This window comes from Camelus dromedarius, chromosome 5, assembly GCF_036321535.1.
Source record: "Camelus dromedarius isolate mCamDro1 chromosome 5, mCamDro1.pat, whole genome shotgun sequence".
In the NCBI taxonomy this organism is placed as follows: Eukaryota; Metazoa; Chordata; class Mammalia; order Artiodactyla; family Camelidae; genus Camelus; species Camelus dromedarius.
In genome coordinates, this window is record NC_087440.1 from 28,363,080 (window position 1) to 28,378,280 (window position 15,201).

General features: G+C 49.4%; 1 protein-coding gene across 1 annotated transcript in view; it reads left to right on the top strand.

Annotated features, from left to right (window-relative positions):
• The window catches only part of RYR3 (ryanodine receptor 3), a 499,145-nt gene that overhangs the window by 389,046 nt on the left and 94,898 nt on the right, over positions 1 to 15,201 (top strand). Inside the window, exons 48-55 of the mRNA XM_031453356.2 lie at positions 1,815 to 2,035; positions 4,361 to 4,451; positions 6,080 to 6,220; positions 7,403 to 7,566; positions 9,657 to 9,735; positions 13,307 to 13,396; positions 14,570 to 14,716; positions 14,924 to 14,986. Coding sequence (XP_031309216.1) covers positions 1,815 to 2,035; positions 4,361 to 4,451; positions 6,080 to 6,220; positions 7,403 to 7,566; positions 9,657 to 9,735; positions 13,307 to 13,396; positions 14,570 to 14,716; positions 14,924 to 14,986 — 996 coding nt within the window. The remainder of the gene's footprint in view (positions 1 to 1,814; positions 2,036 to 4,360; positions 4,452 to 6,079; positions 6,221 to 7,402; positions 7,567 to 9,656; positions 9,736 to 13,306; positions 13,397 to 14,569; positions 14,717 to 14,923; positions 14,987 to 15,201) is intronic.

Below are 15,201 nucleotides of genomic sequence, written 5' to 3' on the forward strand. Positions count from 1 at the left end.
GTATGAATCCAAGTTTGACAGCCAGGTGTGAGGCGGGGTAAGCCACCATCAACAGACATCAAGACAGGAGGCCCCAGGAGTTAGAAAGCATAGATGCCAGATGCCCCAGGTCAGGACTAAGCAGAGAGACGGTCCACCAGGAGTCCTGGATCCAAGGAGAAAAGACCAATGCGACCAGTTTAAGTTAAAAGACATCTTGGCCAGTTTAGGGTTGTTTTTAAAGAGCCCATGGCATATCAGTCATAAAGTCTCTCAAAGGCTCCACCTGGTGTCCAGCAGAGATAGAAGTCTGAGCTCTGGTGATGGGTGGCCGGCTGGCCATTACTTTATCTGGGGATGAGCTGACTCATTTACATGCCTTACCTAGAAAAGAGTGGGGTGACCCAGAAGTGGAAAGCAATACGAGCCCTAATCTGAATGGGAGTTTCGTCTCTGTCTGTGGATGGAGATAAGAAATGGTATATCCTTTTCAGTATTACAGGCTTATGATCGTTTTGTAAAATGAAAGCAGTGCTTCCACAGCTACTTGAGCTTTCTTATAAGCTCCTTGATTTAAAAAATAATCATTTTTTAATTTGTGGGGCATTCCCAAGTTTCCTGACCAGAGCATTCAACTTGTTTGTAGATCAAATAAACAGCAAATTACTATTCCAGCATCTGGTGTTCACATCACATGCTTGTCTAAGCACCATCTACCACAAAAGCAGCTTTATATTCGGTTCCTCAGCACATGAATTTTCATGCGTTCTTTTTGGAAAACGAGTCACTGGAGTCAAAGCCCTTCCTCCCTCATATTAACAACTCTGTCTTTTAAAGTGATAAATGCGAAAAATGAGCTCTTTCTTTCCGTCTAATGCCTGCCATTCCTAGAAGGCCAACTTTTGATAATAAAAAGGAACACCCAGAAATATGTACCGTTCAAAGAAAACAGTTTATCAGATCAGAAGGGAGAGAAAATGTGTTACAGATATAATGGCTGTGCTCATCACAGGAAATAAGGACATTATTTTATCTCCGGGGACCTCAAGGTTTCTTTTGAAGTGCTACGCTTTTCAAAGATGGAAGTTAAGCGCGCCGTGGCTACACTTAGCGTGAGGAAGAGGGCCTTCCTTAAATCCTGCCTGTCTAAATGAGCCTTACAGCAGAGTTTTCAAGGAGGTCCTCGGTTTCCGTTCCTTGTGCACACTTTCCCCGGCAGAGGCGGGTGCCCTCCAGTGATGTCTCACTCTCATGTCAATGGTCAGATTGCAGATTGTTGACGATGCCCATCAGTTAGGTGATGGGAGTCAGAGCTCCAATTTCTGTGTGTAAAACTGTCACAAAGCCCGTGAGTTTGAGACCTTACTCCTGCTGTAACCACTGACTAATCTCAAAGTCACAAGAGGACAGCTAGTGGGTCTCCATCAGGTGAGAAAAGAGAGCAAACACCAGAAGAAGGTGCAGTAGCCTGGCAGCTGGACTTCACACACGTCGAGGGTGTTGAGTTAGCCTGTTCATCAGCTGATTGTCATAAGGGTTGAGGATTCTTCTTTGAAGGGAAAAGACCTTTGTGGACCACTTGGAATGAGTCAGCGCCAGCCAGTCTTTGCTTCTCTTCTGTTTATTGTTTCTTTTAACCTGATTTTTTTTTTTTCATTTAAGATGCCAAAGAGAAATAGGTCTCCTTAGACAAAGTAGAAAGTTGTTCGGTCTGTCGCTGTGAAACACAGATATGTAGAAACTTCCCTGCCCCATGAGATGAGAGCTCAGTGCAGGGGGACACCTGGCTCCGTCTTTCCGGGGAGGTTAACCCGCATCGCAACCCCCTTTCGTAGGTTGCCCTGAGCACCACAGAGGCGGCGCTGGCGCTGAACAGGTACCTCTGCGCGGCCGTGCTCCCGCTGCTCACACGGTGCGCCCCGCTCTTTGCCGGAACAGAGCACTACACCTCTTTGATCGATTCTACGCTGCAGACCATCTACAGGCTTTCCAAGGGCCGTTCCCTCACCAAAGCTCAGAGGGACACCATCGAGCAATGCTTGCTTGCCATCTGCAAGTAAGTATCCGCTCCCACGTCTTTCACTTCTGTGTACGCGTCCACGTCCGCCTCCTTTCGTTGTATCATTTAAAACCTGGTCAATCTAGTTTGAGGATACGCTCAGCCCCTTAGGATGTGCTGGGTCCCCTCTTTGCCGCAGGCTCTTTCTGGTCACCTCTCTTTTGAGGCTCATGTCTCGCGGTGGGTAAGTGGGGGCACAGCGCAGCCTCCGGCCCGGAGGGCTGATGGGCCGGGGGATGAGACTGGTTTCAGGCCTGAAGTATTCAGATTAAGAACTAATACTTCAGTTCCTAAAATAAAGCTGGAAGCAGATTTTCCCCTTCTTAGTGAGTGGACCTTTACACAGAGGCCAGATCCTAAAAGTGTGAATCAAAGCAACCCACCTCCAGGCCCCTTGAGACCTGGAGCGAAGGAAAGACGGAGTCACCAGTCCCAGTGGGGAATTACAGGCAGTGGTTTCCACCGCTGCAGACGGGCATCAGAGCCAGGCAAGGACAGGGGGTAAAGTCGCCCCAGGAGCCTGGATCATCCAAAAACGACACCAGGCCAGTCAAAGGGCTCCTCCAATGGCAGGTCTCAGTAGCGCGGGCCAGGACCAGGACCTGCTGTCTTAAGCCAGTGGTTTTACAGCTCAGCTGCGTGTTAGAATCACCGGGGGGGGGGGGGGGGGGGCTATAGCTCAGTGGCAGAGTGCAAGTCTAGCGTGCAGGAAGTCGTGGGTTCAATCCCTAGTACCTCTATTAAAAAATAAATAAAACAAAAATAAATCTAATTACCTCCCCCAAGAAAAACAAAGAAACAGGAAAAAAAAAAAAACCAGAACCCCCAAGAAAAGAATTACCTAGGGAGCTACTAAATGAATACCCTGATGTCCAGGCCACACCTCAGCCTAAAAAACCACAATCTTTCAGGGTGAGAGGCAGGCCTCTAGCTTTTGAAGCTCCCCCAGATGATACCATGATGGAGCCAAGACAAGAGTCGCTGCTCTAGGTGGTCCAGGAGACAGGACCAGCAGGCATCATCCCCTTTAGCAGGCAGCTGGGTCTGGTCCTGATTCTTGTTGAGTGGGTGGTTTGCTAGTCGCACAAGAGATGACTACGCCATGGGGGCTCGGGCTGCCGAGAAGAAAAGCAATTGATCCATCCTTTAAAAATATCAGGTTAAAAGGCAGTCTCGCATTTATATCTCAAATATAACAACGGCCCTTCCATTTTAAGTGCTGTATTAAAGTTAACCTATACCTGCTATCTTTCTATTATTTAAGGCCCACAGGCTTCAGCTACTTCGGGGCCAAGCTGTGTCATGCACAGTCCTATGTGCTGAGGGTGTGGAGAGTGAGAGGGGGGCCTCCACCCAGTGCCCATCAAAGGGGTTTCTCCCTGAGACCCTCTACCATGATCAAGTCCTACACCCTGACACCCTGCTTGTCGCCGACGCCTCCAAGGCTTTCTTCCCTGGATTCCAACATCCCACATCAGAGTCCCTGCCTTTGCCTCCATGGCATCTTAGGCATCTCTGGAAGGAGTTCAGGGATTCGTGAACTGCACTTACAGGCCAAACTGTATGTGTGGGGGTGTTTTCTCTGGGCAGAATCCAGGCATTCCACCAGGTTTTAAAAGGTTCGGCAATCTAAAAACAAAGGCTAAGTTAGCGTTGCTTCTCTCTCCTTTCTCTGTCTCTCTCTCAGAATTTACTTGCACCAAATACCAAGGCCATGAACTGTTTGTTAATTTGATCAATTGTTCTCTAATTACATAATTGGCTATTTAAAGAAGTTGTTTGAGGACCAAGCCTTAACCCAAAGAAATGATTTCAATAATGAGAATGTCAGGGATCAGGCAGTGACTGAGAGGCCTCACATCCCCTTCCGGTCCCACCAGTAGGTGGCCCCAGATTCCACCTGTGCAGTGGGTCACCTCTAACTTCTGGGCAGAGCTCGGGAAGGTGGTCAGTCTGCAGAGGAGGCTCTAAAATCACCTGCACCTCCGTTGTGTAATGTTTTTGTTACAGATTTCTTTGCGCCTAATCAGCTGCTATATTTTGAGTGCATGTAGACCTTGGAACATCTAGTCACAGGGTGACTGGAATTTAACCTTCTGTATCTCAAGTCATGAGCCCCACGGCCCTCTTTCTGCATTTTTAACCATCCTCAGTTTTTAGTGTTCTGTCATGCACTGTGGTTTGCCCACCATCTTGTGTTGTAGAAGCTAATTGTCCTGAAGCTTAGCTCTAGTAGATGGTTATTGGCGGAGTGTTTCTTTCATTCTTTCTTCCTTCCTTTTTCTCGCTCTGTCCCTCTGTTTTTCTTACTCCACACTGCAGTCACTTGAGGCCTTCCATGTTACAGCAGCTCCTGCGACGTCTAGTTTTTGATGTGCCACAACTCAACGAATACTGCAAAATGCCTCTGAAGGTAAACCTCTCTCTCGTTACAAGAATGCAGTCCAGGGCACGGGAAACCTGCCTCGTCAAACACGATCTTCACACTTGGGGGAGCAAAATACACCTTAAATGGGTTTTTACTCCTTTAAGCTGATAGCTGACTAGATACAGCCCCCCCCCCAAATCAAACCCCTTCATGAGTGTCCAGGCTGAAGAGAGTAGATCTGCTGGGTTCATTAACTGCTCCAATTTTCCTTAATCAGTTTCCACCAGTTCCTTGTTATTTAGGCAAGGTTAGTGAGGGGACTTGGATTTTATGCTTTTCAGCCCTAATTAGGTTTTCAGACTTTTTCAGTCTCAAAGAAATCTTTGAAGGCCCTGTGGTGATTCATTTAGGTACAGAATATAAAATGTCCCTTTTCTATTCCATGCTCTGTTTGCTTTTTTTTCCCTTTTATAACAGATCCTCTTTTTCACTTTTTTTTCCTCCTTTTCTTTTTTTTTTTTTTTTTTTTATTGATGAGAAGTAAAGCCACAGAGCCCTCTCTTTGTTACCTGATTCCTGATTTTCTCAAAAATTGCAAGCATTTTATTGCTAGGTCTGGGAGCATCTGGGCCTGAAGGACCCAGAATCAGCCTGCCCACACAGAGGGCAGTGTTTTGAGTCTTTTAACTCTGAGGCATCTGCCATATTTGCTTACTCAAAAGAGTCAGCCGTGGCCAGCTATACCTGAAAATTCTACCCTGTGATTTCAATAGAACTTTAACTTCTTTTCAGAAAGAACCCAAGCAAAGATTTCCAGAAGCATTTTCCTGGGAGAAACAGAATTCCCAGAAGCCTTTAGTTTAGTCTGCCAGGCAGAAGACAGCCCATGTGTGGTTCCACAGCCCTCCACAGGCCCGTTTTCTCACTAACCCTAAAACTCCCAGTTTTAATCCTCAAAAAGTCCTTTAGATAAAAACTGCAGTTTTTCATAGTTCACCTTGGCATTGCTTCCTCGGCAGGCCTGTGCCGTCAGGGATTCCAGCTCCCAAAGAAGCATCATCATTGGCAGTCAGTAAGCTCACTGTTACCCCTTAGATCAGCGGGTGGTTCCCGCTTGCTGGGATGGCACCATTGGCAGTGTACGTGTGCCCTCTACTGGCCATGTGGGGGAACTGCTGTAGCTTGGCTGGGCCATGGGAAGGCTCACGGCAAAGGCAGGGAAGCTGGGGTGGTAATACAGAGAAAATCTTCAGACCCACAGCGTGCCCCCCTATCCCCTTCCCATATCAGCATTACCAGGATCTCCCAGATTTACAGGCAAAGATCCCAGAAGAAATTCTCCGCATCCCCCGACTGGCTGGAACAGCACCTGGTGACTACTTCCAGAGGGTAGCGTTTTCTCGGTTGGAATGGAAGCAGTTTCTCTCCATTTTCCAGGAACTGTTAGAGGCATGTTAGGAGGTACTGAGAATTAATCCGGCAGATTCTGTTCAGGCTGGAACTCACCCAGTGCGAGTGCAGACCATTCCAGGGGTGTTTGAGGGCCTCTGTGTCCATGGTTGGTGTCGCCCTCCTGATGGCTGTGCGCTGTTTTCTTCTCCCCTGCGTGTTGCTGGTGCCTGTGGACCACCTCTGCCCCACCCCGCTGGTGCGCACCTGTCCGAACCTCCCAGCTTCTGACGAATCACTACGAGCAGTGCTGGAAGTATTACTGTCTGCCTTCGGGCTGGGGGAGCTACGGTCTGGCCGTGGAGGAAGAGCTGCACCTGACAGAGAAGCTCTTCTGGGGGATTTTTGACTCCCTGTCCCATAAGGTAACGGCAGTGCTTCCTGAGCAAAAGGGGGCCCAACCTCCGTGACCCAAGCACCTGCACGGAAGAATAGCGGGTATCTCGTCTGCCTCCACCCGTGACAGGAGCTGTGCCGAGCACATCACAAGCCTATCACAGCCACCCTTACCCCGACTCTGTCCAATGCGAACTACCCCAACCCTCATTTCGCATCTCGCGGGTAAGAGAAAGAGCAGTTCGCAGCGGATGCATGGAGAGCGACTTCCAGAGGAAATCACGAAACTGTCTCCTGGTTTCAGTCTTGATAACTTCCCCCCGCCCCCATCCCTTCCCACTCACATTGTTTGGCCCCTGTTAGCCAGCCTTTACCAGGTTCAAGCCTAGAGAAGTCCTGACGTCTGCCCTGAGGCTGGGATGTAGGATTCATCGAAGACCTTGCATCCTTTGGGGCTGGGGGAGGTTCTTCACGGCCACTGGTTTGAGGGAGGACTGAGGGCTTCTGACTCCCAAGCCTTGCTGTGGAGTCTGATTGGAATACAGTCCCCCTCGCATTTGCCTCCACTTCCCTGAACCCACATTTAGATTTTCAAGGTTCACCAGCTTTAAAGGGAGAAAATGAGTGGGTCTGGTTTCCCTGCAGAAGTCTGGAGTGGGTGTGTAGCTCCAGTGTGATAGTCACCTGCACTTAAGTGTCCTTTACTCTTACGTTCCTCTGGTCGAGTACGAGCAGATGAAAGCTGTCCCTAACCCTGTGCGTCTGGCTGAAATTCCTTCTCGTCTGGGTTTGGGAGAGGATGGGTGTAACCCCGAGCAGTTGGCTGATAACACAGCCTATGACCCCCTCAAAGCTGCCGGTCCCGCCCCAGCTGCGGGCTGGGTCCCCTTATATAATCATCTAGCGAGGAACACTTTATCCTTTAGATATTCTCGCGGTGAACTCTTTGGGAGATGGTGATTTAAACCTTGATTTAAGGCTTTTTAGCCTAAAGCCAACAGTGACTTGGGGGCTTCCTAGATTGTCACTTTCTGTGACAAGGATCCCTCAGTTTCCACTGGAACGTATTACAGGCCTTGCCTGTTCCCGGTTTTGGTTCACCTGGGCAAATGCATGCATTTTTTTTTTTTTCCAGCATCTTGGTGAAGGGTTCTGCCTGGTGGCCGTGGTTCTGGTGTCTGTACTAACATGCTCGTTCTCTTCTCCCACAGAGGTATGACTCAGATCTTTTCCGGATGGCCCTGCCTTGTCTCAGTGCTATTGCCGGGGCCTTGCCACCAGATTACTTAGATACCAGAATGTCAGCCACGTTGGAGAAGCAGGTCTCAGTGGATGCTGATGGCAACTTTGACCCCAAACCCATCAACACCGTGAAGTGAGTCCAGAATCATCTCTAAGCTGGTTCTACATTGTGCCCTGTGGCCAGCATTTCTCTTGCACAAAGTGGCAGGAAACTTAAGCTCCCCTGCCTTCCCTCCTGCCAACAACACTGTTCACCCTTTTCCTTGACGCTACAAGTCACATCAGGCACCGGATTTGTCCTCAATTCCAATGGTTTATTTCATGCATACTTCATTCTATACTGTCTTATTGTATTCTGGGATTTTTTTTTTTTTTTTGGTGGGTGGGGTTGATTTATTTATTATAAGATGAGATAAATGTTGCCAGAGGCATTCGAAGAACCACCCTGACAAATGATGCAATTTATTTGTAGATGAGTTTCTTTGATAAAGTCTTTGCTCTTTGTGAATCAGGCCTGTGTAGGTCTAATAGCGTCATGCGTCAAAACACCTCCATAAATAACACTCAGCTGAGCTAAGGCAAGGCTTCAGGGTGTGACGGCAGAACAGCATGGGATCCCTTATTTGAGAATCTGGACCTGCTCTTTGCTGTGCCAAGGGAGGCTGGATCTTTGGAATAATCCTGCAGTAGTGCCTTTCCGTTTCTCCCCCTGATTGTCACTGGCGATGATTTGGCCACAGACAAAGAATTAGGCAACAAAGGCTGATTTTTGGCTTGTGGGAGCTCTGCCCCGATTATGACTCTAGGTCACGGGGCATACAGCCTTCATCTCCAGCTGCATTTTAAATGAAAAGCTTCAACACTGCTGTCGAAAGAGCAAGGTAAGGAAGGCGTCCTATGGGAGCCCCTTTGACTTTGGTTTTATGGCAGGAGTTCTCAGGTGAGAGCCATAGCCTGCGCCCTTCCCAGGAGCTGTCAGCTTTGATAACCTGTAAAATTCATCTTTGGGAAAATTGGGGACACATTCCATCAGACAGAGTCTTGAGCTGAGCAGAGGGTGGGAAAGAGAATTGAACCTGCTGGAAGGAAAGTAAGGGGTATGGTAAACCACCGAGCTGGGGCCAAACGGAGGGCAGGAACTGACTTTGGAGAACTTCGCCCTGTGAAAACAGCAGTATGCTGAAGGACGGCCAAAAGTGTGATCATTTGGGTGCTTTTTCTAAACATTGTAAGACAGCGCGATACTCTAGCAACTGTGTGCTAATGATGATGTGTTCTGTGTTATTTTGTGAGTTCTGATTTCTTAGATAGACCTCTGACAGCAGTATGATTCTTTGAGTAACGTGAATAGTGGGGATTGACTCTGGCCCAAACTTAAATAGAAGAGGACTGTATTACAAGGATATCGGGTCATGATCGTAACCTAGGGAAAGTCTGACCAGGCAGGCCTCAGCAAGAACAGGAACCAAGGCAGAGTGACCAAATGGACAATGTCCAGATGTCCGCATCAGACAAGTCTCCCTGAAGAGTTTGCTGTCCTGGTCTCGCTAGACTTGGTGTTCCAATTGCAGGGAGAGTGAGTCTGCTTGGCCTCATCAGAGCCCATCCTCAGTGGCAGTTCACAGAAGACTGCATACAATGCAAGAAGACTTGTTCCTTAAAGGGAAGTGGGGGCGCTATTGCCCACAGAAGGGGCAAAACTGTAGGGCTGACGGAAACGACAGGTGTCTGCTAGATTTCCATGATTCTTGTATTTCAGCATGAGTCACTGAACCCCAAAAGATAGACAAGCGCTGTTCTGTATCATTTGGTCCTCGAGCTGCCCATTTCTGCCTTTCCCAGATCAGAGCTGTGAGATGATGGCAGGACAGTGTCATTTGGATGAAGGGATTCTCACCACCTAACCTGGACAGGTCTGGCCCAGGAGCCGAAGTGGTTCTTAGCAGCCGAGGGAACCCAGAGCAGCTGAGGGGAGGCCACTTGTGCAGGAGAGGCTCCTGCAGGCCTCTGATGAGCTGTGGGTGTGCCTGTGACCCGGTCCTGGATGTGCCGCGCCTTGAGCTCAGGAAGGTCACTCTGTCTGAAGTTCAGCTTCAAGTTTGGGGTCAACTGGTTGATCACATCCAACTTTTAACAGCTGATTGTTGGTTCTGCCCATCTTTTCATCACATCTGGCTGCAGTGCTTGGGGAGATTGTAATTTTTTTTCCCCTTCATTTCACAGTTTCTCCCTGCCTGAAAAATTGGAATACATCGTCACCAAGTATGCGGAGCATTCACATGATAAATGGGCCTGTGACAAGGTAGGGATTATCATCCAACTGACAATTGTCAGGGGAAGAAAACCAGCCCGAGAACATTAAAGGGTCCAGTCCTGGAAATCTGCCTGGCTTGTCTCGGGGACAGACTCGTCGTGCCAAGAGCAGTCATTATTTCTGAGCAGCAATTTTCCCCGGGTGGGTGGAGGTCGGACAAACAGGCAGCGGCAGCTGCTGGTGCTGCTTTTTGTGTTTCTCAAGGAAAGGACTGATTCTAGGGATGTTAACGTCTCTTAACATCGCATTTCCTGGGGTTTGCACCCAAGTACGTGCTTGCATGTATCTGACGTAAATGCTTTAACGCGGGGCCGGAGGCGTGTATTAAATTTTCTTCTTTGGATGGAGCATTGGAAAAGGGGAGATTAAATGGGAAGCCGTAACTTGCATCTTGCCAGGAAGCTGGGGAGGACACATGTCTTCCTATGGCAGGCGGCGCTACAACTTCCAGACACTCCCTTATTAATCAGCCTCTCCATCTGGTGTTTAAAATTCCTCACCACATGAGGTCAGGCTGCTTAATAAGTTTAATTGCTCTGTCAGCCCTTTTATGCTGGCAGGCAAAGGGGGAGGAGTGTGCCAAAGACATCCCGGATTCTTGCGGGCAGCCAGTTAAGCGTCAGGGCCGTTGCTCAGCTGCGATTGACAGCACGTAGCTGTGGACCCGGCTCCTCCGCAAGAAACCACCTCCATGTGATGCTCCCCAGATGAGGGACAGCTTGAAGCCCTGGCTCAGCCTCTGTAATGATCTGTGCTCTGCTCTTATTCTTCCCTGAGCCCTACTTGGGGCTCGTGATAACAACCGTCATTGTGACTGTAGAAGGGACTGATACCTCGTGATTCTAGAGCAGGGGTCGGCGTGCTTTTTCTGTAAGGGGCCAGACAGTAAACCTTTTAGGCTTTGTGGGCCGGACAGTCTCCTTTGCTGCTGCTCATCTCTGCTGTTGTAGCGCATAAGCTGCCATAGATAGCACGGGGATGAGAGTGTGCCTAGGGGCCAGTAAAACTGTATTTATAAAACAGGAGAGTGACTGGATTTGGCCCAAGGGCTACAGTTTTCAGACTCTCGCTCCAGAACGTCTGGGTTTTCTCAGCACCCCTTATATATGCCCACTTGGCCGGCCTGTGAATTAGGAAAAGGGGCACCTGCTTGAATCCATCACAATACCCAGTGCATCCCTGAGACATGTGGATTTGACCTCCTCGGCCGCTCTTGAACTTGCCTAGTTCCCTCTGTGCCTGTGCCACAGTTTCAGTCCAAGCTGCAGCCATCTCTCACCTGGACGATTGTGTGACCTTCTAGCTGATCTGCCCACGTGCAGAGTCTCCAGCCTGTTCCTCTCCCTACCGGCAAGTGATAGTTTCAGTATGCATATGTGGCCATATTCTACCAAACTGGTCATGTTCTCCACCCCAGCACCTTCTCCTTGTTCAAATCCCTTAATAGCTTCTAATTATTTGCATATAAAGGTCAAAATCCTTAACATGGCCCAATGGGCACTGCTTAATCTGGCCTCTGCTACCATCTCTAGCCTCGACTCTCCCTCCCCCCTCTGCCCTCCAGCCACCTCCCCTTCTCTTGGGCTCATTCCCTTTCACACACACACACACACGCCCGAATCTGTCCCCTTGTCTGAGCCAGGTACTGTCAACACTCACACATGTGAAAACACCATTCACCAATTCATCCTTCAAAATCCGTCCAAGTGTGAATTCCTAGGACTCCTCTTTCCCAGATTCCTCAGAGAGTGGTCCTCTTAGCACCTAGCTCCTCTCCTTCCCAGTATGTTTGTAGCACTCTGGTTGTATTTACAGCAGTTACACATTTATACCCGTTACCAACTGTGCGTTTCCTGGCGTGGTGTTTGATGAATCTCTCTCTTCCACGAGACTGGAAGCTTTGCTCACCACTGCCAGGTGGTTGTCGGACAAGGAAAAGAGTGCCTTTCCCTGCCCTCGAGGACCTCACAAGCTGTGGGAGGAGCAAAATAAACCAGCTGTCATCCCGGTTGTGCCGTGACGTGGTGGGCAGGACACAGGGTCAGAGCACATGGTCGAGGGGTCCAGGCCCAGTGGTGGGGGTCCAGGAATGCGCCCTCGAGCTGCTGGCCCCACAGGATGAGGCACAGGCTGGGCAGCTGTGCAGGCACAGGGAGGCAAGTGCATTGAGGGCCGTGGGAGCAGCTGGCACATCCCCTGAGGAGCAACTGAGTGTGGTGGCTTTAGGGAAGCGTGGTCGCATGTGATGGGGTCATGGAGTGGGGCAGGGGAAGGCGGGCAGGAGGTGAGCCTAGAGAAGCCAACAAGGTCTTCACTGTAGCAGCAGAGGCTGGAAGGAGTTTGGATTTTACCATGATGGCTGCTGGGAGTTGGAAAATGGTAACAACAGCAGAGTGCCCTGATCAGGGTGTTTTCTAAGGATCGCCTCACAGTGGTGTAGAACGTGGAATTCCTGAGGGATGACGAGACTGGAGGCAGGGAGGCCGCGCAGGAAGCTGTTGCAGGAATCCGGGTGCAAGCTGATCGTGGCCTGAATGAAAACACTGGCGGGCAAGCCAGGGAGAGGCCGACAAATAGATCTGGAAGGTTGAACATGTGTGACCAGGTGCAGAGTGAAGGGGGTGTCAAGGTTCCCACATTTCTGGCTTGGGAAGTGAGGGCAAGCTGGTGCTGTTCACGGAGATACAGGGAACCCAAGAAGAAGAGACTTCGAGAAGTAAAAAGCCAGGTTCTGTTTCAGACATACTAAGAGGTGCCCATGGACATCCAAGCAGAGCTTAAATAGGAATAGAAATGAGGAGTGAGGAGACAGATCTGGGCTGGAAATCCTGTTTTGAGATTAGTCCACTGTGGAGCATGGGCCTTGGTTACATCCCCCAGGACAAGTGTGCATTGAGAAGGGACAGCAACCTGGGGAGCCGCCACATTAACCAGTGGCCAGAGGCAGAGGCTGAGGGGCAGCCAGGAGTCTTTGGGCTATAAGGTTATGGGAAACAGAGACGCTGGCTTATCTCTGTCTCCACAGGGCCTGGGGCAGAGTCTGGCATCGACTGTAGCAGGCATTCAACCAATATTCGTTGAATGGCTTTAGAAATTCTTAAACTTCTATGACTCTAGGAACTATGCGTTGCTACAATTTTGCTCTGAGCTTAGCAGGCAAGGGGCACAAACCAAATCAGCCTCCTCCGTGCTGTGGGCAATAGGTCCACTGCACACAAGCCTTCAGCCTTGACGTCTGTCCTTGCCTGTGATTGTGACACATTGACCCGAAAAGCATTGTCCTCGGGTCTTTTGGAGCATCCTTCTGTCACTGAAGCACAAGCGAGTAAGTGGAGAGGACAACAACTAAAACAAGAAGAAATACAGAAGCAGGGTTCAAAATTCAGGGGCAGAGAGCCTGACAGCCTGAAAGGATCAGGCAGACGTTTTGGAGGGAAATTTTCAACCTCTGTCACATTGCATTATTCCATTTATTCAGTGAAAATAGAAGCTGGGATTTGGGTCACAGAACAGGGCTCTCTGGGTGCCAAGGATATTTGAACTGAGAACATTTCTACAGAGTCAGAATGGATGGAAATACGGCATTTCCCTGGACGAAAATGTGAAGACACATCCATTGATCAGGCCTTTCAAGACATTAACAGAGAAGGTAAGGGACAGGCCACTGGTCACACCGACTGGCCATGCTGATTTCCCTTCCCTGGGAATTGTATCAGGTGGCAGAAGAGTTGAGGGCACCTTCACCACACAGTTCCTTAGACTTTGCAGGGCTCGGCAAACTCCTCAGGAGCTGGCCTGAGGGTCACAGCCCCAGGACCAGTGTCCGAGAGGCCAGCCTCCCATTCTGCTGTTTGGCTCTGAGAGCCCACTGGAGCAAGCAGCAGTGGTCAGCACTCAGAGGCTGGACCAAAATGCATCTGTGGTTCACTTGCAACTGAACTAGGAAGGGCTTTTGTTAGATGGTTGAGGCGGTGGGGGGGATAGTTTGGCCGGGGGGATCCTTGAATTGCTGGAGAAAATTCAGAAGAAAGGACTTCCAATCATGACAGATAAAAGGAATAGAAAAGAGAGTCCCCAGGAAAACATGGTCAGGTCTCTTGGGTTTGTTTAATATTAATATTTTTCTTTTTTTTTTTTTTCGGTGGGGGAGGTTGTTTGTTTGTTTATTTATTAACTTTAACCTAGGTACTGGGGATTGAACCCAGGACCTCATGCATGCTAAGCATGCACTCTACCACTAAGCTATTCCCTCCCACCTTGGGTTTTGTTTTGTTGTTTTTTTTTTTTAACTATGAAATTTGGTACATCTCGACTCTGAATTCCTATCTTGTGATCCGTAAGAGTTCTTTGTAAGCTGTAGGCTTACAAAGTGTCACATGTAAAGGATGACAGGTGTTTCTTAGGTGCATGCTGACCAGTTGTAACATTGTGCCTAGCTCAAAGAGAATTCTCAGCTCAAGAAATGCTACTTCCCAAGCTCAGAGAAGAGCTTTGCGCCATTGCATTTTGACAGGTCCCATCTTAAACAGCAGCTGGAGCCCGAGAGAAGTCACTTCCTCCTCCTAATCCACAAACTGTGGATCATGTCTGGTACATCCCCTCTGAAAGCAGGAGTCTGTAGGGTCTTACACTTAAAAAACCTCAGACAGACTGATCAGGTATTTCAGGCAGGATGCTGCAGATGGTATTTTGACCCAGTGAGAGGAAGCTGGAGGAAATTAGACCCGAACCACCGTGGGATCCAACTTCTCTGCAGGGAGGCAGGCCAGCCAGAGTGCTGGGGCGTGCTCTACACAGCTCTTCTGCTCACATTTTCTTCCAGGAGAAGGAAATTTATCGCTGGCCTGCCAGGGAGTCCCTGAAAACGATGCTGGCTGTGGGCTGGACTGTGGAGAGGACCAAAGAGGGAGAAGCCCTAGTTCAACAGCGGGAAAATGAGAAGCTACGAAGCGTGTCCCAGGCCAGCCAGGTATGGCCATCTCGCCCAGAAGCCAACACTGGGCCAGTAGAACCCATGAGAATCTGGGAAAGCTCTCCCTGGGGTCTCAGAGGTGAGAACCACAACAGTGGGCGCTGGGCATCTTTCGCGACACATCTTTGGCAGCTGAAGTCGGGGATGCTGATGAGAATCAGGAAAATAACGGGAAACCCAGTGATTCTGCTTTTGCTTTCCTAGGGCAACAGCTACAGCCCCACTCCCCTGGACCTCTCCAACGTCGTGCTCTCCAGAGAGCTCCAGGTCAGTGTTGATGCGTTCAGAGCAGCGTAGCTACTTTCTAAAACCCCTCAAGTGCAGGACATACTACCATCCAAAGAGTTTTAAATTAAAAAAGGGAAAGAATGCCTAAAACGGATCACCACTGAAATTACAAAGTGAGAGAGGGCCGCACTGAGCAGAGGCCTCTCAGATAAGAGAGTCCCAGCAGAATTAACCCATCACTTCTGCCAGGGACG